Consider the following 24,720-nt stretch of genomic DNA (forward strand, 5'->3'; position numbering starts at 1 on the left):
ATGCTAGATGCTCCATTGAGGCCCATGTATCCTTTGGTCACTGACTTCCCTAAACTGCTGATTTGGCAGCCTTGCTTGCCCTGGCCATCAGCAGGACTGCTTTCAATGGGGGAAAAGTCACAGTGAAGTTGGGCCAAGGGCTAGGGTGGGGGTGGTCTGGCCTAGAGTTTGGTCTAGCTCTACAATTGGCTCCCTGAGGGATTTTGGCAGGGGCCTGCCCCTCTCCAGGCCTCATACATTCCTTCATTTATTCTTTCAACAAATATTCATTGAGGACCTATACTGCCTCAGGCACTGGAGACACAGTGGGGAACTGGACAGTCCTGGTCCCAGCTCCATCCATTGACCTTAGACCAAGGGCCACATGGGCTCTATGTCCCTGCACTGAGTTACCTTTCAGGGTCTGGACTGGGGCTCTTGAAGGCCTCATCACCAACCAAATCTCTCTTGGCCTCTCTAGGGCTGTGGGCCTTTTTGTCTTTGGAGCCCAGGGAAGAACTATGGAGGAAAGAAACATAAGTTAATCACCCAGTAGCCACCCACACTCAGATGAAGGCAGTTACCTCATCCCTAAATGCCAACTGTCTCCAAGGAACTTAAAATTTGATATTGTAGGACTGGCCAATTCTCAAATTCTCATTACTAATAGCCACTGTTGATTGAGGGTCAGACTCCATTCTCGCGGTTCTGCATGCATGAACCCTCCACATAAACCCCAGGATATGGGTACTGTATTTATCCATGCCTACTTTCCAGATGAGTGAATGGGGGCACAGAAAGCCCAAGCAATTTGCCCCCAAGTTCCCCAGGTAACAAGGGAAAGAGCTAGGATTTGAACCCAAACAGTCTGATTTCAGAGTTCTGGATTATAATCCTCCATGATGTCAAAACTGCTCCTAGCCTCCTAATTCCACCTCCCTCTATTCTCTCTGACCTAGTGGGCCACTCCTGCTTTCTTTCCCCATCTGTCTGTCGTGACTCTGTGACACCATCTCCTACCTTCCTTACCATACCTTTCCAGGCTCCTTCACCTTTTGGTGTTCTCAGCATTCCTTTCCATGTGCATGCTCCACCATCCTGCCCACCTCCTCTGCTCCCATGGCGCCAACTGTTACCCTCAAGCCAGTGACTTCCACTTATTCCCACCTCTCAGTGCTACTGATGCATACCTCCAATGCCTTTCAGACTGGCCCTCAGGAAGCTCACCCCCAACATTGCTAGAATTGACTGCCATCCCCAGCCACCCTCAAGGGGGATGACCAGGCAGTTGCCACCTCCACACTGGGGTCTGTGCTCAGCCTGCTGGCCCTTCTCTCCTTGATTCCCTTGACATTGTACCCCAGTACACACTAACATTGAATCCCATTATTTCACTCTCATTTGTCTGCATATAACATGGAAATTTCTTGAGCCCTAACTTCTCTCCAAAACCTCAACTACAAACCCTCAAATGCTTCCCAGCAATTACATACTCATCATATATCCATAAAAAAATATCAAGTATTTATATCACCCCTTCTTGCCCCTTCACCCTGGTCCCCAGTGGTGTACTGAATTATGGAGCAAAAGGCACAGAGTGGAAGTCAAGCAGCCTGGGTGGGAGGCTTGAATCTGCCTGTTCTTGGCCGTGTTGCCTTGAGCAAGTTACTTGACCATTCAGGGTCTCAATTTCCACATCTGTAAAATGGACATAGTGACTGCATTTACATCCTGCACGGGGATACCTGCTAGTCTGTTGGGGCAGGGCAGGGCTTGGTGAATTCTAGCTTTCCAGCAACAAACATAATGTTCTGGGCCAAAGGGAACGTACAGAACACTTAACTGCAGCCCCTGCCCTCCAGGAGCTCAGAGTTCTTGGGGAAGACTGATCTATGAGTGGACAATTGTGCACAGGCACCATATGGAGGCTTGTGAGGCTGGAACTGAGGGCCCAAGGAGGAAGGATATATGAGGGGTAGTGAGTTCAGGCTGCAGAGCCCAATCAGGGTAGGAGGCATTGCAGGGTTTTCCCCAGGAGGCTGGCATGACTACTTTTGCCTTTTAGAAATCTCACACAGGTACATAGAGATATGGAGTGTCTAGGGATTGGGCAATAGGAGAATAGGAATAGGAAACATCCCTAAAGTAAAATGGGTAGGACTCAGTGCCTGTCTGGGGTGGGGAAGTGGAGAAGGAGGAGTCAAAGAGGAGAGTAAAGGGAACCAGAAATCCATCAGAACTCATCTTGGATGCCTCTTTCCCCAGGAAGCCTTCCCTTAACCATCCCCACCTCTAGCTGGTGACAGGCCCCTGGTTGGAGCTCCCACTGCCCCAGTGGGCATACACTCTGACCTCCCTCCCCAGACTCTGGGCTTCATGAGGCAGGGTCTCAGTCTGGCTGCTTCACAGCTGCCTTCCAGGCCCTAGCACAAGGGTCAGGTGTGCATCAGGAGCTCAGTAAATGTTAGTTGAGTGAATAGCTAAATGAGTAGAAGACGGGATCCCTCCCTCCACCTGTCCCTCCAAAGAGAATTGGCCCCTCCCTGCTTAGATCTCCCCTTGCCCGCACCCCAGCTTTTCTGGAGCCCAGCCCCTAGCAAACCCTGCAAGTTCCCCCCTCCACCCCACCAGTCTGCTTGCCTGTTGCATGACTCTCTGCCTCCTATCTTGGGGCAGGGACTGGGCCCTCTGAGCTCCCTGCTGGTTGTGGTTCCCCTGGCCCTCACCCTCCCCAGCACCAGGTGCATCAGATGGTTAACATCTCTGGCCAGGGGGCAGTCACCACTGGGGTGGAAAGAATGAGATGGGGGTTGAGGACCTGGGTTGACCATGTCTCTCACCAACCAGCCCCTGCTCCTGATCATTTGCATCCCTTCCCTATTGACCCCATCTCTAAAATGGCTTAGAAGGAGCCCAGCAGCGGCCCCATACCTCATTCCTTCCAGGTCTGGGGCCATCAGGCGGAGTCCTGTCCCAGGTGTCATGATCTGCAGGCGGACAATCTCCTCACCTCTTGTACTGTAGCCAAGGAAGAGACCCAGAGAGTTGTTGGTAAGAAAAGCCTCCCCCTTCCCCATCTGTGCCAGGGGTCCAAGGGCACTCTCCCTCAGGAGCCTCCTGGCTAATGCAGTGTGATACCCAGACCCATTGCCTTCTTCCCCCCTCTCGTCTCCTCTTTGGCCTTAAGCTTTCTTGGTGCTATAGCTGAGTGTGGGCCACTGACCTCCAGGCCCCAGAGGAAGAAGAGTGAAACACCCCTTTACTAATCCCCCACCCATGAGCCCAGACCCTTTCAGGCACAGCAAGTGGCCTTCTGGGTGGAAATGGGACCGCCCAGCTCCAACGCCTGTCTGTTGCTGCTGCCATGATGCTGCTATCCACTTGCAGAGGTGACCTCTGGCTGTGGTCCCACTAGAATGTCCCAAGTGGCTATTTGTGAGGCCAGTGGGAATTCTGGGTATATAGACTGATGGGGACTGATGACAAACAAGATACTCTGGAAACCTGCAGACCAAATATGGAGTGAGAGCCACTGGGTGTAGGATATCAGAGACTTGGGGAATGAAAGCAAGTGACCAGGTGCCTGTGAGCTGCTCACAGAGGATCAGACATTCTCAGCACTCAGAGGGCCCCTTTGAGGATTCCCGTGCTCAGAACCTGGCCCACAAGTGACCACACATATCCCTCCAAGTGCGATGTACTTTTTGGTTCCACTGCAGGGTCTGATACCCAGCAGGCTTGGGCCATGGTGATGGCCAGAAGCAGAGAGAATCTAGAGCTCCCTGGCTTTGTGGGGATACTCTTCATCCCAAACCATACCTACCCAGGTCCACAAAGTGAGGCTTGAGCCATCCTTTAAGACCCAGCCCACTTACAGCAACTAATTCCTTTCTTCAGCTGCCTCTGGGCACTAGGCTGGGTACTGGAGTACAGATGGGGGTGAGCCCCAGGCCTGCCCTGGTGAAGCCTCCAGCCCAGTGGGGGGTAAAATGGGGGGCACAGTGGCATGGGTCCTGACTCTAGTAAAGTGTAAGGCTGTACACAAATCCAGTCCCAAGGACACCCGAGAAACTTCATGGAGATATAGCCCCACTGGAGGCCAGCTGGAGGGAGGTGGGGGAGGAGAAGGTGGAAGCTGGCAGGAGTCTTAAATGCGGAAACCAGATCTGGTGTGGCAAAGGGAAGCCAAGGAATGGGCTTGAAGTGGGGGGTGAAGGGCTTCACATGATCAGACTGGCAGTTTAGAAAGGCCCCTCTGGGGTCCCAGGAAGAGGAAAGGAGGAGCCAGGGTGAAGGCCGGGAGGTAGGTTGTCTTCACTTTGGGTGAGCCAGGGTGGCTTGGCTGCTCTCCTTGGAAAGTCACCTTGGAGTTGATTCTAACATCTGGCTCCAACCTAAACTTGGAGGCCTTAGAGGACCGGGTCAGTGGGCTGCTTGTCTATGTCCCTCCTGGGGCTTAGGCTGAGACCTAGCACATTGGAGATGACAAGAGGGAAATGCAAGGGCTTCCAGGTATAGGGTGCCTGGTGCACAAGGGCAGCTCTGATCTCTGTGTCCTCCCATGATAGCAATGATGACAGCATAAAGCACCTGGCTGGGACACACCCCACTTGAGAACATCACAGGCAAATAAAACATACTTCTTCACTGGTGTTTTTTGTTATGTCAGAGAGGCAATAGGAACAAATTATCACTGAAGCCTGTCCAAGCTGGTGCCTCTCCTTCAATGCCTTCCTCCTTCTTTGTCACCCCCTTGAGCAATTCCTTCTTGAAGACCCAGCTCAAATGGCACCTCTTCCACGGGGGCTGTTATGGGTTGCACTGTGTTCCCCTAAAAGATAAGCTGAAGTCATAACCACCGGTATCTGTGAATGTGCCCTTAATTGGAAATAGGGCCATTGCAGATGTAATTAACATAACATACTGGAGAAGAGTGGGTCCTAATCCAATGTGACTGATGTTCTTATAAAAAGGGAACATTTGTACTTGGACACATGGAAGGAATATAGCCATGTGAAAACAGGGGCAGAGATTGGAATGATGCATCTAAAAATTAAGAACCAACAAAGATTGCCAGCAATACCAGAGGCTAAGAGAAAGGCCTGGAACAGATTCTTCCCCCAGAGCCTTTGGAGCCCTGCTGACACCTTGATTTAGGACTCCTGGCCTTCAGAACTGTGAGAGGATAAATTTCTGTTGTTTAATCTGCCCAGTTTGTGATAACTTGTTACAGCAGCCTCAGCAAACTCATCCAGGAGCCCCGGCTGCGCGCGGCAGTACCCACACCCGCAGTTTTCCTTCAGAGGCCCGCAAGGTGGCGATGTTGGTTTCTTCATTTGAAGAAGGCCCTGCAAATCAGCAAGCCTATACCTGGAAGCACCAGGACTTTATATGTATTATCCCATTGAGAATTTGGGGCAGTCTCAGGAGGTAGGTATCACTACTTACTATTGTATACGTGAGAAAACTGAGGCTGTGCTTTTACTTACTGCTCTCCAGCTTACTCTGCCAGACAGCATGCTGGAGCACAGCCTACAGGCCCTACCATGATTGGGTGAGGCAGAAAGCCAAGGAAACTTGACCAGTGCTGTGATGGGGATGGTAGCCAGTTTCTCTGGAAGAAGGTATTTGAATAACCTCCGTCCAGAAGGTGGGTAGGAGTTACCCCACAATGAGAAAGTTAAAGACAAGATGAACCCAAGAAATCAAGCCCCAGGGTGCATGGAGGGAAGGGCTCTTCCATGGTTGGGGGGGGGGCGTGGTGGGGGTGACAGTAGAGACAAGTAGTTCAGATGTGGATACTTGGACCTGAGAGGTCTTTGGGTTGCCAGGCAGGTCTTGTGTCTAGTGGAAGGAAAGTGACAGTTGGACAGCCCCAAGGACACAGCCTGTGGGTTTCCTTGTGTGGCACTCTTTCTGTCCCAAATTTTCAGCCCTCCTTGAAGTCCCTCAAGGGTTTGGCACCTAAGACAAGGACTTCCCTCCTGGTTGGCCCACTGCATGAGATGAGGAACTTACCTCAGACTTGAGCCAAGGGAGATGGGGCAGCCTCAGCAAGGCCATAGCTGGGGACAAGACTGTGATGTTCTCCTGCCCCACTATGCCATAAATCAGCTTTTTCTGAAATGCTACAAAACCCAGAATTTGGTTGAGTCACTGCTCCCCACAGGGCTGGGCTCCTTCAAGGGCACATCCAGGCCTGGAATTCTCGAATAACTAGGCACAGTGAAGCTGGGTGTGGGGCACTGATGGTGGCTGCCTGACCTGACCAGTGCAGGACCTTTCTGATGCGGTGGGGTCAGAAAGGAAGGCAATCTGGAACCAGTCAGCAGCTCACCTGGAAGCTGTCTGGAGGGCTGCAGATATTTTGTGACTGCAGAATCTGAGCGAAGAAGTATTATGACAAGCATCACACTGAGCCTCCCTGACCAGTCCCTGTTGCACACTTCTGATGACAACTCCTTCCTTCCCACCGGAGGCTGCCCCATTGTGAGACATCTTTAGTGTCTGGAACATTCTGTAATCTGGTCCCAGTTCTGTTTCCTGGGGCCTCACAGGCAAGTTTGATCTTTGATTTCGGGCCTCCAGAACTATGAGACAATATACTTCTGTTGTTCGAGCCACCAGTTTGTGGGCCTTTGTTACTGTTGTCCTGGCAAACCACTACAGCCACCTTGCTATGACAGCCAGATGATGGGTATTAAACATCCAAAGGAATTTTCTGGCATAAATGTTAAAATGCCTCTCAAATACATAATACGGCACAACCTAATTCTTCTATGGTGTCTTTTTAAAAAATCTGAAACCATTCATCATTTTGGTTTGTTTTTTGTTTTTTTACACAAAACACAAATAAGGAGAAGTCAGAGATATGTACTCTTTGGGGCTGAAATTATGTCCTCTCCAAAATTTATATGTTGAAGTTCTAACCCCCAGTGTCTCAGACTGTGGCCTTATTTGGAAACAGGGTCATTGCAGATGGAATTAGTTAAGATGAGGTTACACTAGAGTAGGGTGGGCCCCTAATCTAAAGTGATTGATGTCCTTATAAGGAGAGGAGATTAGAACAGACACACACAGGGAAGAGCCTGTGAAGAGACGCAGGGAGAGGTGGCTATCTACAAACCAAGGAGAGGCCTCCCTCCCAGCCCTCGGAAAGAACCAAACCTGATACTCCTTGATTTTGGGCTTCGAGCCTCCAGAACTGGAAGACAATACATTTCTGTTTTTAAGCCACCCAATTTGTGGTACTTTGTTCTGGCAGACCTAGCTAACTAAGACAGCCCCCATGTCCCATCAATCCCCAAGTCCCCCCAATGCTGCCTTGTGAAGAGCCCTCAAATCGTCCATTTGTTTTAAAGTTCTTACAAACAAAAGTTCACACAAACAGGGAGGATCAAGAGAGGGAAGGAGTGAAGAAGAGGGGCAGTCCCGCTGCTGGGGCTATGACCTCAGGATGGCCTCACACTCCTGCTCCCTCTAGACAGAGAAGGTCTGCAGCCTTGCTCTCCTTCATCAGTCTGTGCTATGGCAGATGGCCCTATCCTTCTCCTGGCACAGAGGAGGTGGCTCTGAGGGACTGTGGTCACATACAAATGGTTAAATGGTTGTGGGACTTGAACTGAGGAGGGGAGTAGGGGCCTGCAGTGGCATTACGAGAGCTAGAACAGTCCTGAAAGTGACCTGTAGGAACAGGTGTTCTGCCTCTCTAGCCTCGGGATCTTCCAAGGGTGCCACGGAGACATACCACTTAGCCGACTTGGATTTGGACAAAGCTCCCAGTCTAGGCAGGAGCTTTAAACAGCAGTAACAACAGGGAAGTGGCGCTCTCAACAGGACTTAGCTCAATTCACCACAAAGTACTAGGAGGTACTGATTGCTCTCTATTTGCAGACAAGTGAGCACCATCATTTGCCCAGATACTCAGGACTCAGAAATCAGAGCAAATCAGGGCCCCGTCTGTAGTGAGAGCACCAGTGCTCAGCCTGCCCCTGCCCTGTCACCCCTGTCCCAGACCCTCCCATCTAATTGGCTCACAGGCCAGAGCCAGCTCACAGCACCCACCTGGGCTCCCAGAACCCTGCAGGGCTAGGCAGACTCTGCATGCGCTCAATCGAAATTACCCAAGACACTCTGGCTTTGCTTCCATCCACACTGGCAAAGAAGGCAGCTGTGAGCAAGGCTGGGGACTGTGGAGCCTCCTTCTCCAGAGGAGGCAGAGGACACAGCTGGCATGTTGAACTTGGACAACTTATGGTAGAGCTATAGACAAGCTCAAGAATGGTAGGCCCTCTCAAACCCTATGGTTAGTTCTTTTTCCTGAGATGTCGTGGCTGCCATTGGGTTAAGTTAACACGGATAAGCATTAAACAGACAAGAGTGACATACTCTCCCTGGATGCCAGGCTGTTTTGCTCTGTTCAGCCGTAGGACATCCAGCCAGACAGGCTCTTACTGATTACTGTGCCTCATCTTGTCACTGGGCACATGGGAACACTGACCCTGAGGCCCTGCAAGGCGGTGACCTGGCAGAGGTTCTACCGTGACAGTGGCAGGGCAAGCCTTGAAGCCACCAGCACCAGGCAGAGATGAGTGATTGATTACCTGCTTGAGCCAGGAGGGGATCTTGCTAGAGCAGGTAGGTCTTGGCTCTTCTCCGAAGGCCTGTCCTCATCCACCACATCAACCCTGGGGGCAAGAAGAGAAACAGATGCACTGCGTGTCCCCTGTGGCATTGCTCAGCTGCCCTAGAGCTTGGGGCTCCCGAAGGACATGCTTTCTTTCAGTGGTGTCTGTGGCCATGAGGTGGCCCAGCCTGGAGGCTCAGCGACTCCAGTTTGGCATAAGGACAGCATATCAGGTTGAATAGTGTGCCTCCAAAATTCATGTCTGCCTTGCACCTGTGAATGTGACCTTATTTGGAAATAGGGTCTTGGCACATGCAATCAAGTTAAGATCAGGTCACACCGGACTAGGGTGAGCCCTAAATCCAATGACCAGTGTCCTTACAAGAAGAGGGAAATTTGGACACAGACACACAGAGAAAGGAAGGTTCATAAGATAGAGGCAGAGATTGGAGTGATGTGTCTACAAGCCAAAAAATGTCAAGGGTTTCTCTCTCACAGCCTCCAGAAGGAACCAATCCTGCTCACACCTTGACCTTGGACTTACAGCCTCCAGAACTCAAAGACAACACATTTCTGGGGTCCAGGCCACCCAGTTTGTGGTACTTTATTACAGCAGCCCTGGGAATCTAACACAGCCAGTAAGATAAACGGTGTGCTCTGTCACTTCCTTTGTGCTGCCACCACCCTTTCCTAACCATTCCTGTCTTCAGCTCACTATGCTACCTCATGGATGCCTTCCTTGTTTACCTCATGGAATATTCCTAAAATCCAACTTTCCAGAAGTTTCTTCCCTGTGCTCCCCAAATAGTCTCCTCTCCCGGAAGACGTTTTGTGTCAACTAACACCCTGATCATTCCCTGTTGAACCCTGTTCGCCCTTTAGGGCCCATCTCCAATGTCATGGTCACTTCCAAGAGCCTGGCCAGGAAGAGGCTCCCAGTGACAAACCTCTGGACCCCAGCCCAATAATCCCTCCTGCCAAGGCATTGTCCAGCCTATCCCTGGCAGGGTGGGAAGGAGGGGGACAAGTCCTTTTTACCCTGGTAGCTACTTTTGCTTCAAAACCTCAGAGGCCCTTGGAAACACTATGGCTGTACCGTATATATGTTCTGTCGGCCAGATCCTGCCTACACAGAACTGGCCGTTGAAGATAGAAGCCACCAGCCCCTCACAACTTCCCACTCTGTGCCTGCTTTCCATGGCGCCCATACTCTGCCCCTGCTAGCAAGGCTTCCCTTGCTGACATTTACCTCTTCGCAATGAATGGGGCCTGCATCTCCTGAGTAGGGCTGCTGAAAAGGAAGCAGAAAGGCAACGTGTTGGACAGAACCCATGGACAGGTGACATCATGACCACTCTGCTTTACAGGGACCTGGCCTTCTCTCTCATTCCCAGTACCTCACTAGTCCTGATGGCAGGAGCCAGACCTCTCAGTTTTCCAGAAAGTACATCTGAGAATCCCAGACGGCCCGGCGAGGAGGGTTCTCTCAACCAACCCCTCACCAGCTAAAGGAACCCTGAAGCCCTGAGGGGACAGGAGCCAGTTGGTGGCTGAGCTGGCCCAGAAGCCAGGCCCTGCTGTGTCTCCTGCTGCATAACTCACCTGGTACTCTTCTTAGCTGCGGACAGAACATAGGAGTGCTCCCGGGGAGCTGTCTTCCTCACCACACTGCTTGCAGCCTCTGACCTGGGGTGGCACAGAGAGGGGACATCTACTGGCCTGAGGCAGGACTCACTCTGCCAGCATAGCCTAGCAGCTAGTGGGCCACCCCAGAGAGGCAAGCACATGAAGCCAAATTAGCACCTGCTCCCAGAACGATTCAAAGGAAACAGAGAGACATACGAGGCCCGGCCCTGTGCTAGATGCTGGCTCATTGAATCCTTAAGACCCAGGAAGGTAGGTGCTAGTTTCACCCACAATTTACAGTTGAGGAAACTGAGGCATGGGGAGCTTTAGTGACTTTAGATACCACACATCTAGCCGGTGGCAGAGTGGACAGTCAATGCCCAGCAGCCTGGCTCTAGAGCTTCTGACTCTTTCCCTGTACCCCCCAGGCCCAGGGACCTCTGCCACTGTAGACTCTGCCCTTAGAACTGCCCATCTGCCAGACCCTCAGCACAGGAGCTTCGCAAAGCCCAACAGACATTGGGATTGGAGTCAGGCCGAGCTCACAGGGCCTTTTTTTCCTCAGGACCTAGCTGCTGCCGAAACACCTGGCCTCATTTGGGGGTAAGGGGCACTGGCACCTATGGAGACTGACCTTCCCATCCAGGCATGCAGGCCCTGCCCAGACTCTGGGCACACAGCATACACACAAAGGGCTCCTCCCAGGCGCATGGTCTATTTTGGTCCAATTTGCTCAGGACCCTTTTTAACAAATTGATATAAAGTCCCAAAGCACCTCCCTCCCCACAGTCTATCCACCCACAGTTGAAGCTTCCCCCAGACCCTCATTACCTAGGTTCTGCTCCATAAACCATTCATAAGACGGTCCTCTGAACTGACCCAGCACTGAGTAGATGGTTCTGGGACTCAGTAAATGACACCTGTTGCTGGCAGCCAGCACTGATATTATACATGTTGTGCATTTTGTCACCCCACCTGGCACAATTCCTATGTCACTGGTCCATGCAAACTTGGGCTACTGTCTTGCCCGTGGGATGCCCAGCGGGCACCGTTACCTCCGTTTCTGCTCATCAGATGAGAAGGGCACCTCTTCCTCTTCAGCAGACCCTGATGCTGAGCTGCGCCTGACGTTGTAGGGTGCCCTGGGGGGGGAGGATACTGTTGGTTGTGGCCCCTCCTCCCCCATCTCTGCCCCTGCTGTCACAGGCTGCCACCCTCAGCAGCCTGGCTTCCTGACTTATAACAACAATAGCACATGTTGGCATTGTTACCTCTGAGCCTTTGCTCATGCCACTTCTTTCTCCTCAAGAGCCAGCCCTCTTCTCTCTCCTTATTCCAACCTTAACTGTCCCTCAAGACCCAGTTCAAGCCTCTCCCCTTCTCCAGAAAGATTTCCTAGCTGCTCCATGTCACTGGATGATTGTGCCAAGGGATATAAAGCAATATAAAAACATGGGGCCCCTAGGAACTACAGTACAACCCACACCTCTGCCCAGAATCCCCCCTCCTTGGGCACATAGTGGGGGGCTTCTTTGATAGGGGCCAGAAGGAAAGCCCCAAAGATTTATATCCAAGAAGCAGCTGAGATTTCAGGACAAAATGCCAATAACTAATAGGCTGCCAGGGCCATCAGGACGCTTGGGGTCATCAGGCCCCAGCCTAGCCTGGCCAGAACCCCAGAGGGGTGCAGAGCCATGTCCAGGAAACAGAGTCAACCAGCAGCAGCTCCAGAGCCATGATCCATAACCCTTTCTCCAAAACCCACTGGCCCCTTCGATAAGCTTCTTTACAGCCCCTGCTTTGCCTCAGATCAGAAGTGCAATGTGTGGAGCTGTCCAACTTTCTGGGATTTGTCACCCTCTTGGTCACAGCGGCAACTGGCAGGAATGTCAGGCTGGCAGGACTGGCACTCCTTGGCCATGCTCAGAGGCAACCAACCAGCTGCCCTCAGCAGGCCTGGTGTTTGGGCTGGTCCTTGGAGGAGGGAACTGAGCTGGATCGGCAACTGCGTACTTACAGTTTCTTGTAATCCTCAGTGGTCATCTTATAGCCAGAGGAAGAGGGGCGGGGAGGCCCAGTAGGAGCTGCTCTCAGCACACCAGCAGCACTGGAGAGGAAAGAAGTTTCCATGTGCCCACTCCCAGGCCCCCTCTTGCTTCCAGTTTGCCCACATGTCCCAACAGGCGTGTAGCTGGTGGCCTTTCCTCTTTTCTTTCAGCCCTAACAGACACCCAGAACATCTGCACCACCCTGAGCAGGGCAGCCCTCCTGCTATAGGTAGGCCTGGGCCCCTTGGCCCTGCCTTTCTGATGCAGCCCAGGTTCAACTTAACACCAAGGTGCTTTGACGACATGTCACCTCAGTCTGCCGGGAAAAAGGTGGACTAAAGCACTCAGTGCAGTCAGCCAGAGGTCAAGGCTAAGAAGACTTCCCACCCTCCTCCCTGTGTCTCTGTCCCAGTGATCAGTGTCAGTCAGGTAGTGGCCCAGGGTCTCCCACAGGCATGGCTGCTGGGAACCCAAGTGTCCACACTGGGCCATACATCCACCTGGGGGCTTTCTGTCCCAGCACTGCTATCCAGGGTCCTGACCTACACAGGCAGAGAGCTGCCCCCTACCACCCTTTTCCCCAGCCCCCCGGAGTGACAGAAAGAGTAATGTCTCTGCCATGAGCTTGGCTTAGGCCCTCATACCTGCTGCTTGGCCTAGGCCCTCACTCCATGCACACACACCTTTTTGGAGTTCCGTTGGCCTTGGGGAAGTGCTGCTGGGGCTGACACGAGCTGTCTATGGGCTTGGTGAACACTCCCCTAAAAGAGAGCCCAGAAGAAGTAGCACAGTGAGCTCCCCTGTGAGAAGCCAGGGAGCAGTGCAGGCAGGCATGGGGAAGTGGGCACCTACCGGATGATATAGCCAGCGGGAGCCCTTGTGCTTGGAGGCCTGCCAAGGGAAAAGAAGGTATGAGGTGAAGCAAGGATGTCCTACTTTCTCCTGCACCCAATGACAGCAAAGTGGATTGGCCGGTGGGTGTCCAAGTGTGGTCAGAATGAGGGGAGCAAGAGTGGCTAGCCACTTCCCAAGAGAGGCAGCCACCCCTTCACCCAGGCCAGGGTGCCTGTTATGCTCTGCCCATCTCTCTCACGCTCCCCAGGACAGGTACCTATGGCTGATTCTTCCAGGACTGGCTCAGTATGATCCCGGCTCACACAAGTGTCCAGAAAGGTGTATTCTATGGCTGAGCATTTGCTGAAGAGGGTTCTCCTCCAAACTCCAGCTTTTCCCTGGCCTGCCGGGCCCCAACACTCCCATGAGAAAGAGGTCTTTTGGGATTGCTGAGAGCCCTCTCACCCTCTGCTCTCAGAACTGGAGGCTCCATGGTCAGAGGCCTGGGCTGAGGCACGGCAGGGAGAGTCCATGGTCCCTGACCTGACATCTCTGCACAGCCTCCTTTGGGGAGGCTCATGAGGGCCCAAGGGGTAGAACTAAAGCCAGCTGACCGTCCCTTCCTGCTGCTTGGGGCTTCCCTCCTCTAGCTTCTGAGATGCCCACATCACAGTCTTGACAAAAGTTTGGGACTGGAAGGCATAAGTGGAAAACAGACTGCACATGCTGGGTGCCTCTTCCTTGGGAGCACCTGAAGGGGCTCAGAGGACTGGTAGTGGCAAGCAGCCAAGAGCTGTGAGGTTGAGGTGCAGGGGCAGGAGACAAGGATTTGGAAGATGGCCCTTCTGTCTGGGAACAGAAGAGTTTGGTGTTGGAGTGGGGGTGGGGGAATGGGTCTAAGGGAACCTCATGCAAGCAGGTGGGAAGGGCAGCCCAGAGCCTTAGTGTTGTCCATCTTGACACCCTCCTGGAGGTGACAAAGTTGCAAGAACACTTGGGGTGGGACCTGAGAAAGAAAGGTCATTTTTCCCCTGTCTAGGCACACAAACAGTATTGGCTGAAATACCTGTGCCTAGGAGAGAATGAGAGCCAAAGTTTATGTAGACTTTCAGCTATCCCTGCTTTAGGCCCTGAGTCATAGTGCCCCAGGATGTGCTTTCCAAATATACCTCCAAACAGAAGCCCAGGGTGAGAACTGTACCACCCAAAGTAAAAAAGCTCCCCAATGAGTAGACTATCTTCAAACCGTCTTCAGGCCTTCACCAACTTTGCCAACTGCAGCAATCACAATGCATAATTCTCTCTTTTATGATCATCTCTCTACTTGGGTCATGCTTGTGTTCCCTAAGATGTCAGTTCCCTGAGGAGAGAGCTGTGTCCTCTGTGCCAAGCACAGGACCTGGCTTGGCTGGTAGTGGGTGTTGAGTCAGCAAACGGTGGTGATGGGCAAGTCCATAGTTACCAGACGCAGCCCCTAGGACTTAGCAGGGAACTTGGACCCCTCCCTTCCAGCTGCTGCCACTGCCTCTACCACCACCTGAGAAAGGCCCTGGCAACTGCACTCACCGTTGAGTGCCAGCTGTGTAGCAAGGCCCCTACCCTCTTACGTCTCAGGAGCTTCAGATCATCCCTAGACACTGACATGCAGAAAGTCCTCAAAATAGAGAGGTGATGGGCTGTTCCTTTTGGCCAGCTGTCAAAACATGTCATCCTGAACTTGGGAGACTGTTGGAACCAATCTGTGAGTCTCCTCTGACATGCTGATTATCAAGTGTACTCAGCAATCAGGGCTGCCTGAACCACCTCAGAGAGGTTGTCTTACCCCCTACAGGGGCTTCTCAATGTCCTGTAGACAGCTGGAACCATGGAGGCTCATTGGGCAGCCAGCTTCATGGTCACACAGCAAGGCCAGGTACCTGAACCCAGTGACTCCTTCATTCCCTTTCCCAAGAGGGAACAGAGCAGAAAAGCCTGTCTTTCCTGTGGATTTGAAATGACTCACTGCAGACCCTGACATGTCTTCCAGGCTTGGGCTCCTCCTTATCCCCTGAAGACTGCAGCATGAGGTCCACCCACCAGCCATCCCCGAACCACCTCTTACCTGGCCTTCGGCACTTCCCCAGCTGATGAAAAGGATGTGGCACGACTCCGACCAGAGGGCAGCTCTCTGGGGAGAAAAGGGTCATGAAAAAGTGGCTCCCTACCATCAGCCACCCTGCAGCCTTCATCCTAGAGGCTGCCTGCTGACCCAAAGCAGGTAAGGTGGGGTGCAGCACATGCACCTCAATTACTTGGCCTACATTCCACAGGCATGCATGTACATGCCCACTCAGCCCCCAGGGCTTTCCCACCCTGTGACTTTGGTTGAGTTTGGCCTCAGCTGGATTGCTTTCCCATGCTCCACCCTCCCTAGCTGGCCTGTGGCCACATGTCCCGGCAGAGGTCTGAATGATAGAAGTCCCTCAGCATCCCCAGGTATTGACAGGCCCCTGTGGATCACAGCCCCACTCCACCCCATTTTTGCTGGCCTCCCAGCTTCCTGGACTTACAGGGTGTGGCTCTCTGATTCATCCTGCTTGGTGATCCAGCTCTTGTCCCCCTTCAGTGTGGTTCGAACCTTCATCTGCTTGAGGACATTATTGCGTTCCTCCTCGCCTGGTGGTAGGGGCTTTCCTGGAGGGGGCAAGGCCAGGCAGCCTCAGAAGGGGACCCCAGCCCCAGAACCCTGAGGCCTCCCTTTCAGTGCTCCCAATATGCCACTCTCACTCTGCTGCAGTGCTTGTGGCCTTTGCAGGGCAGGCCACACACAAAGCCTGGGACAAGAGGGAGCCCAGGCCTCACCTTTAGTGCTGCCTCCGAGAGCTGAGATACTCATGGTGCTTGCTCTGCAGATCCCTTCTCAGTTGATTCGACAGGGCTCCTGGGGGCAAAGGCAAGCACATGGCTTGTCACTTCATGCGTTTATAATGGCTCGCAGGTCATCATGTGGTCCCTGACACACCAAGACCACACAGACTGTCCTTTCGGCATTGGGAAGCAAGAGTTGGTGGAGTTCTGGGTGGTGGGCAGGGGCCAGGGAGTGAGCACACACCGGCTCTGCCACTGTCGGGTGGTACACCCACCTGTCTGCCCAGAGCTGCTCACCTGGGGAACACGGCATGGGCTGCCGGGGCTGTCTGTTCAAGAGATAGCTGATAAGGGCAGGCTACAAACCCTCCTAGAGCGGGCTCTGATGGCCAGATTCCAGGACCAGGGGAGTGTAGGGGAGAGGGTGGCAGCGGTGGAGGCTCCACAGAGCAGGCTTCCTGAGGGCTGGCACTGGTGGATTCAGAAAGAGGGACTAGGGTGGGGGCTGGGAGACCAGCTGCTTTGGGGTCGGACCATCTCTCTTACTCTTTAGTAGCTGTCTGACAGACTTTGGGCTGGTCAGCTAACCTCTCCAGTCTGCCTCAGTGTCCTCATTTATAAAATGAGATTTTAAAAAGTCTACCCTTCAGGACTGCTATGAAGGCAGAATGCACCAATGTTCTTACAAATGCCAGGCACCACCTGGCACAGCAAAGATCTCAGGGAAGTTGGACAGGAGCCAAGCAGCAGTGACTCTCAATCTGTCCTCATTGGGAGAGGGGACCGTCAGTGGTCTTCCATCAGTACAAGCACAACCTGAGGGTGTGCAGCCCTGTGTGGCTCAGGGGTTGGCTAGTTGTAAGGACTTCCTGCTGTGCTCTGCTTTCTTGCTCTTCCTCTCTGTATTCTTGCCCTGCTGTCCCTCCTTGCGTTTTCTCTGCCCTTAAGCCATGTGCTTCCCTCCTGTGGCCAGTGAGGGGTGGACCACGGTGGTCTCTGAGGCCTTCACAGCACCATGAAGGTCTTTGCCTCAGAAGCGGCTGGGGTGAAGAAGCCGACTCTCCAGGCTGGGACTGGCATGATGCTTCAGGGACATGGAAGGCCCATATTGTGAGTTTAATCCCAGCCCTGGCCTGCCACAGCTGGCCCCTTGGACCTCAAGGGAAGGGCTGGAGGTTCAGACAAGCAGGCATGATGGGAAGGAGGGGCTGTAGCCCTGCTAGAACAGTTCTGAGGCAGAGCAGTCTCCCTCTTAGAAGCCTGCCACCCTCTGGACCTCTCCAGGGCCAGACCCGGAGTGGCCAGGCCCTGCTGCCAGCTGGCAAAGCTTGGACATGTTTCTTTAGAGGTTAGGGGCACACTAAAATAGGTGGGCAAGGGCCAAGAGAAAACCAAATTTGCCACATTAGCAAGAGCTTGCTTTCCCATAAACCACACTGAATGAGCAGCCCAGGAGGCCCAAGCCTGCTGCGTGCCAGGAATGACACCTCATCACAGCGAATGGCAGCCCCACTGCCCAGCCCCTGACCAAAGCTGCCACGTCAAAGTTCTATTGAGCAGAACTTATTCCACAGGTGATCCTTGGACCTCACAGGTCCAACTGTTCCATCCCAGCAGCCCATGGAGTAGCTCTACTGGGCAGGGCACACAGAGTTGCCACCCGGGATCTTGGCACCTCAGTCTGCTGGTGCTTCTGACTGTGAAACCTTGGGCAAGTCTCTCACCTTCTCTGGGCCCCAGCTCAGGCCCTCCTACTGCTGAGTCTTTACGTTCCTTCAGGAAGTCATCAGTTTCCCCTTGACAAACCTGTTGCCCACATTGCCTAGAAGTTTTCTGCCAAATCAGAACCAAATCAGCCACCTCCAAAATCAGGACAGATGCACACACATGCAGAATGATGGAGGCAGAGGGGCCATTAGGAACTCCTTGGCCAGAGGGGCAGGGACATGTGTAAGAGCCCACAGCAAGAGGGAGTGGAGTTGCCTTAGGTCCCATCTTTACAGCTAAGACTCCATTCAGAAGACTCAAGGCTTATTGCCCCCGCCTCACCAGGCAAAGTGCAGGGCTGATGCCACATCTCACAAGTCGAATGTCCTTTTTTGATAGGATAATACATCTGAAAGAGGGAGGAAATAGAGTCTTCCCATAGGATTGAAGAAGGCAACTCTTTGGAACAAGGAGCCTTTAAAATGATGAGCCCCAGCCAGACAGATGGACATATGAGGTTTGAATTCATGTCCCAGCTACAAAGCTGGCTTTTCCCTCCACTTCACCACTCCTTCCTCTTCCTGCCCCACACAGCCCTGGACCCCTGCTTTCATCTGTGCCTCATCCTGCACGTTGGCCCACATCAGCCCTTGCTTCTCACTCAGCTTCTGCTGGCTCTCCATTGTCTCTGAGCCTGGAGGCAAACGCCCCAGTCCCCAGACACTTTTCTCACAAATGCCACTCGATGTTGACACTGTGCTCCAAGAAGACGATGTGCCTCAACATCCCTGGAAGGTGGCCCTGCCATGGTAATCCCTACACCTTTGCTTATGCTGGTACCCTCCCACCTGGAATGCCCTCCAACTCCGCCTGCTGAGCTAAGCCCTGCCTCTTCCTCAGGGGCCCACTCGTCTTGCTTTTTCCTGCTCCTACTGGGCTCTCTCCTCTTCCAGCCTGAGTGCTTTGGTACCGCTGATCAAAGTCTTCCCAGACAAGACCTGCTCCCTCTCCCAGCCTCACCAAGGACAGAACCCAGGTACCCCCATACACACACTCCCAACACACACCCTGCACTGATTACCTGCACAGGAGGCTGGCAGGAGCCGTGCTTATGACTAACCAAACATTGCCACCCCTCCTTGGACCCAGGTCTCCTTTCAGAACCACCATCCCTGTCATCCCCCATCAACAGCTGGGAAAACCCTCACTACAGACAGGCAGCTCTTATGCACTGTTGATGGAAAGGTCAATGGACACATCTTTTTGGAGGACAAATCTCTATATGTATTGGAAGCCTTAGACAGGGTAAGACCATTGGTCCTTCAGCTCCCCAACACAGCAATCTCTCCTAGGGAGACAAATGAGTAAGCAGAATGAAGTATAGTAGAGGGATGGCATCCTAGCGTTGAGTATAATGGTGAAAATTAGGCAATAATCTAAATTCCCAACAGTCATATTTAAACATATTCTGATCCATTATTCAAGCAAATACTATGTAGTCATTATAAACGATATTGATATATAGTGGTATTTAACAAGCCTTCATGTATATGGTTTCCTTATATCACTAAGTAAAAGAAAGCTTGAAAAAAAATGTGTAGAGGGGCGCCTCAGTAGCTCAGTCAATTAGTCAGCTCAGGTCATGATCTCAGGGTTGTGAGACCGAGGCCCACATTGGGCTCCACGCTCAGGGCAGAGTCTGCTTGAGATTCTCTCTCCCTGTCCCTCTGCCCCTCCCCACACTCTAAATAAATAAATAAATAAATAAATAAATAAATAAATAAAATCTTTAAAAAAAGATGTGTAGGATAGTGTCATTTACTTAAAAATCTAAGTATATTACAATGCACAGGAAAAGAATCATTTGAATGGATATATACCAAAATACTTTGGTCTTTGTGTATTCTATTTTTCCTATAATGAATGTGCATTGCCCGTGTGATAAAGACTAAACAAACCATAGCTTAACCAAATGAAATGGGAGCTGGGGCTGCTTGGATAGCTAATGATGGATCTCAAAAGTTGATGCCAGGTGAGCAGTGCTGAGGAAGGACTGGGAAGTGAGGAAAGCCAACGGATATGATGGGGAATTCTCTCCCTCCCCCAGGATAAACATCTGGGGGGGTTGTGCCCTGGGCCTCTAGGAACCCTCTGTGCTGCTCTGAGTAGAGCCTTGCCACCTGAAGGCACACACGACCTCCTCTAGGATGCTGGGTTCTCTTTGCCCACAGCTTACGTGGGAGGGAGAACAGGCATGTTCCCACCCCACTTCTAGACTTCCTCTTCTTCTGGGCACTTGGGCTTCTTTCAAACCCTCTTAGGCCCCCTGGCACATGAGACCTGCCATCCAGAAGGGCCACCTGGCCTGACAGCTCACATCTTTGCTCCTCATCCCTAAGTGGCTTCACATGGCTGTGACGTTGTCCCACTGTATGGGCCTCAATTTCCTCATCTGTAAAGTGTTGTCAAGCCACCAAGCCCACGGACCTACTCATTGGGTCTCCTCCTGGTAGGATACCCCTAAGCCAGAGCATGTGTCATTGCCTAGAATTTGGTGCCAGCTATTTTCCATCCCATAGTTTGGGTATCATGATGTTGGTGGGTGTCCTTGTCTCCTAAATGGCCTGTGTGAGTGCATTTCTAGTCAGGACAGCCACTCTGTGCACCCTTTCAGTACTACAGCTCCTGTTTCTCCCTTGATACGGAGAAGTCTCCCGGTACCTTAGGAATGGGCATATTGCCCTGCTTAGGGGCCTAGTCTGGGCCACTAAAGAAACAAGGTGGCTTATCTGCCACCCTTCACCCTAGCTATCCCCCATAGAACAACTCATTGTGCCAACTCCAAGCAAGGCCCTATACTCAGACTACACTAGCCTGTCCCAGGGCAGCTCAGGACCAAGTCCGAATCCTCCTGAGCAGGCCAGGCCACCTCAGACACTAGTCCCACCCTCTTGGCTCTTCACACCCTTCTTTCTATCCTCCTGTTAGCCTGCAGATGTCTCTTGGGGCAGTCAGGGGGAGCATCCTTAGCAAGAATGAGTGGGGAGGATGGTGATAACCCCTCCCTAATGGAGATGGCCTCTGAATGCTCCTTCCTCCCTACTGCCGAAGCTTCTCAAAGGCTTTGCAGAAGCCTCCCAGGAAGGGGCCTCTGGCCCTGATTAGATAGAGAGAAGCAAAAAACCAACGAGGGAGTGCAAGGAGCCTGTTTTCCCCAGGCCACAGCAAGCCTGGTGTGGTCAGGAAGTGGAGTCGGAGCTGATGCAAGCAGGAGCTGATGCAGGCAGATTAGCAGGAGGGAGGGAGCCAGGGAGTTGGAAGACAGTGACGCAAATGCTTGGCTGATGCACAAGGAGACAGAGATGGAGAGAGAAGCAGCAGGAGGAGGGGCATCCCATCACCCCACAAGGACAGGGCGTGCTCTGCCTCCAAGATGAGAAGACTAATTCAGAGAAAATTTTCTAGAATTGCCACCCTGCTTGACTTTCCATGTTGTGCATGCCCCTTTTCTCGAGCAGGCTTCAGTGTCTTTGCCCTTGCAGCTACCTCCTTGCCAAATGGCCTCGAGCCTCAGCCCAGGCAGCATCTCCCAGAGGAGCCCTCAAGTCCCACAGCTCCTTGGCTGAGGAACACAGCCTGGTCCCATTCTCAGTCACACTGCACTAAAAATGTCTGCATTTCCCACTAGCCTGGAAGGAAAAGGGAACCATAGGAGAGGAAGAAGGTGTAGAGGCACAGAGCCCACCTCAATCAGAGAGCACAGCATCTTCCCTGGTGGCTGTCTCTGGCCCCTGAGTGTCACCCATCCCAGAACCCTTACTCTGGTGCTGCAGCTGCCCCCACACCGGCCCGCCCCAGGATTGAAATGCCCTTCCCCGCCTCTCCTGGCACAGGAGGCTGGCTTCTTCCAGACAACTGGGTGAACAACAATGAGGGGGTAAGGCCGCCGGGCCTGAAAACATAGGCAGCGCAGCCCTCAGTCCCACGGGCCCACCCTAGCCCCTGGGACTCTGACTTGGGATCTTTGTGCCAAGGGCTTATGTGAAAGAAGACAGCAAGCTGAGCAAGTGGGTGGCTGGGGACTGGGGGAGTGCTGGATGCCAGGCAGGGACCTCATAGGCAAACTGGAAGGAAAGAGGAATAAAACACCCTTAGCTTCACACACAAAGGAGCCGCAGCCAAAGGACACAGGTGTTGGGGCTTGTCTGAATGTGTGTGTGCTGGGCGCTGGCCACAGTGAGCAAGCATGAGTAGGCACACCACAGACAGAAGAGCAGGGCAGGACCTCTTCCCCAGAGGTGAGGTTTGACAATCTGTACCCAGAGGGCTGAGAGGGAGCCCGGCTGTGTTTCCCCATGTGTATCAACTTTCTGTGGGCCCCATCCCTGGCCAGCAGGGATCACATGCAGTTCTGTCTTTTGGAACCTGAGCCCGCAGCTCAACTCTCGGCTGACCCCTTAAGTGTAAGTCAGGGGCTGGCTGAGGAAGCGGTGGACCAGGACAAGAGGGCACAACCCAAAGCATGGCCCATACGGTCAAGCCCAGTGATCAAATATGGATGTGGCAAGTGACATCTAGACAAAGGCATCAAGGCCTTGGGCCACCCAGTGCATAGGCCAGTTGCTGGGCCAACTTCAGGCCATGTTGGAGTAAAATTCTGTCTGTGAGCATTTTCATGGGGCTCCAAAGCAGACCCAAGAATCACTTCAGCAAAAACGTAAGTGCTCCCATCTGGATCATGAGGGAAGAGGTAAAATGATGAAAAGTCCCTTGTCTCTCAGCAACTTGTTCCTAAGATGGGTAAACCCAGCCAGTTCTGATCCTTTCACCGGGCACTGTTAGGTAGTCTCAGAAGATAGCTGGCCTGGAGGGAAGGATACTCCTTTCCCCCATGGAACCTTGGCTCCCCATCATTGGGTGAGGGTGTCAATGACTGAACTACAGAAAGACAAAGCCTGCAAGGAGGACCCCAGCTGTCATACCTGTCCCCTCTTGCCTTCCTATAACAGCCTGATTTGGGCTCTACAACCTCAAGGCTCTGGGCTGCTAGGACCCACATAGCTCCCCTGACCAGAGTCCCTCCGTGCCTCCTTTCTGGCCCAACTGGTGATGGGGGATTCTGAGCATGGGGATGAGGCTCCTGCTTATTCTCACTGTAAATGTTCCCTCTGGACAAACTGCCATCAGTGGCCCCAGGATGGGGGGAAAGACTCAAAGAAAAGACCCGTGCTTTAGATCCACATTCCAGAATGGGTATCTGGGTCCTCTTTGGGTGTGTTGCAAGCAAATGTCTTTGTGCTTCAAGGTAAGAGTCCTCCCTTGTGCATAAATGCCCATGAGAGCCCCCCCTCAAGCTTCTACAGGGTAATGAACTATACCAAGATGGGGTGGTCTGGGTTACCAGGGGAAGGGTAACCCTGAGGTAGTCAAAACTTGCCTGCTAGACAACCCTGACTGCTACCTTTTCCCTCTAAGCAGCAAAAATAGAAGCTAAGAAGGGGGTAGGAGACAATGCTTGTTCAGAAAGCTGTAGAGCCAAGCCAGCTGCATTCATTATGTGCCATTTCATGGGAGGGGCACACTCATTCTGTTAGAGATGTGGAGGACTTGGCCAAGGCTGAGAAGCCACACATCCATCATGTCTCTTCCAACTCAGGTGCAAATGAAAGAGCACTAGACAAGGAGTCCAAGTCCTAGTTCTGTCCAAACAAGTCACTGGACATGTCAGTTACTCTCTGGTTGAAGATGAAGTCCCTAGCCATGGGGGGGAAGGCATGACCTCATCACCAGGGCACGAGACCCCATGTAGTGTGGTTTTCAGGGAGCTTCCCTCCCTGTTCTGTCCTCCCTCTGGAACATCCCCCGGAGTCAAAGGCCCAGCGTCTTATGGAGTGCCTAGGCCATGGGGCAGGCTCTCCCAGGAGGCTGCAGAGGGAAGTCCAAGGATGAGCTGGCATGCAGTCCACATGCCACGCTGAGAAAGGCCTGGACAAAGAGATGAATGGAGTGAGGCCACAGGCAGGATATAGCATGGAGTGTGAAGGGGCTGGGAATGCCAAAAGTCAGGGAGTGCGACCCCTCACCCAATCTTTTCTGAAGGTACTTGGCCTAATGTCTAAGTTTAGACCCAGGCCAACACTCAGGCAACCAATGGCTGGAATGATCAAATGTTTCATGAAGCAGCCGCTTGTGGCCAGGTCTCACGAATGAAGACATCCTGATTCCCAGTCTCAGCATTTGGCTAGAGGACAGTATGCAGACAGGTTGCTTTCCTCCAGGAGGGGTGGAGCAGGCACGGTGCTGCTGCTCCAAGGATTCCCAGGATCCAGAGAGTCTCAGCAGCACTCCAGGAGTAGGGGGCCCTTCAGAGACCTGCCAGAGTGATGGCTGAGTGGCTGGGTCATGTCAGAGCTCCCCCACCCCCCAGTCTTCTGCTCAGCATGCAGCTCCCAGGAACCCCAGAAGAGCAGAGTACCTTGACCTGCATATGACACTGCAGTCCCAGGGATTCCTGCATGGAGGCTAATAGGGCAGCAAGAAGGAGGCGCACCACGTGGAAGAAAGAGTTGGAGGAGACTCGGATTACAGAGAGAAAAATGTAATATGGAAAAAGAATGCGTGCGCGTGTGGGGGGGGAGTATTTGTAAATGTGCTTTACAGGTAAATGACTTCTACATGAAAGTCTGGAATTTCACCTTCCCCCAGCCCACCCCCAACATCCCAGAATCTAGACTTCTCGGCGTCAGTGCTGGAGGGCTCTGGGAGGCAGCTGCCTGAGGGTCTGAGGCGGGCCAGCTCTCTCCAGAGGCAGTGAAGAGTTCAAGCCCCAAGGGGGCAAAGGGATCCATGGCTGCCTGTTCCTCCTGAGGGGCTGGGATTTCTCCTGGCTCTCCTGCGCCCATTTTCTAGTTCTCTATAGACTGGATACAAGTGACTTCTTGGGGTGACTGAGCCATTTCAGAGGTGGCTTAGCCTCAAGGGTCAGCAAGGGCTTCGGGGCAGGGCCCTCTGAGATGTTCTGTGGAGGCCAGGGGCCTGGGCAGGGCTAAAATG

The 24,720-nt window shown here is 52.8% G+C and overlaps 1 protein-coding gene across 7 annotated transcripts in view; it reads right to left on the reverse strand.

Annotated features, from left to right (window-relative positions):
- ZNF185 (zinc finger protein 185 with LIM domain) overlaps nt 1-16,144 on the reverse strand; it is a 46,681-nt gene extending 30,537 nt beyond the window's left edge. For all 7 annotated transcript variants that reach the window (XM_008703027.2, XM_008703033.2, XM_008703031.2 and 4 more), the window contains exons 1-12: nt 15,955-16,144; nt 15,663-15,786; nt 15,215-15,280; nt 13,132-13,170; nt 12,963-13,040; nt 12,249-12,338; nt 11,287-11,373; nt 10,208-10,291; nt 9,855-9,896; nt 8,583-8,666; nt 2,911-2,997; nt 394-498 (exon numbers count right to left, since the gene is read on the reverse strand). In XM_008703027.2, coding sequence (XP_008701249.2) covers nt 394-498; nt 2,911-2,997; nt 8,583-8,666; nt 9,855-9,896; nt 10,208-10,291; nt 11,287-11,373; nt 12,249-12,338; nt 12,963-13,040; nt 13,132-13,170; nt 15,215-15,280; nt 15,663-15,786; nt 15,955-15,988 — 920 coding nt within the window. In that variant the 5' untranslated portion in view covers nt 15,989-16,144. The remainder of the gene's footprint in view (nt 1-393; nt 499-2,910; nt 2,998-8,582; nt 8,667-9,854; nt 9,897-10,207; nt 10,292-11,286; nt 11,374-12,248; nt 12,339-12,962; nt 13,041-13,131; nt 13,171-15,214; nt 15,281-15,662; nt 15,787-15,954) is intronic.
- Nucleotides 16,145-24,720: the final 8,576 nt, after the last annotated feature.

The sequence above is a fragment of the Ursus maritimus genome, assembly GCF_017311325.1.
Source record: "Ursus maritimus isolate PB19 chromosome X unlocalized genomic scaffold, ASM1731132v1 scaffold_X1, whole genome shotgun sequence".
Lineage (NCBI taxonomy): Eukaryota > Metazoa > Chordata > Mammalia > Carnivora > Ursidae > Ursus > Ursus maritimus.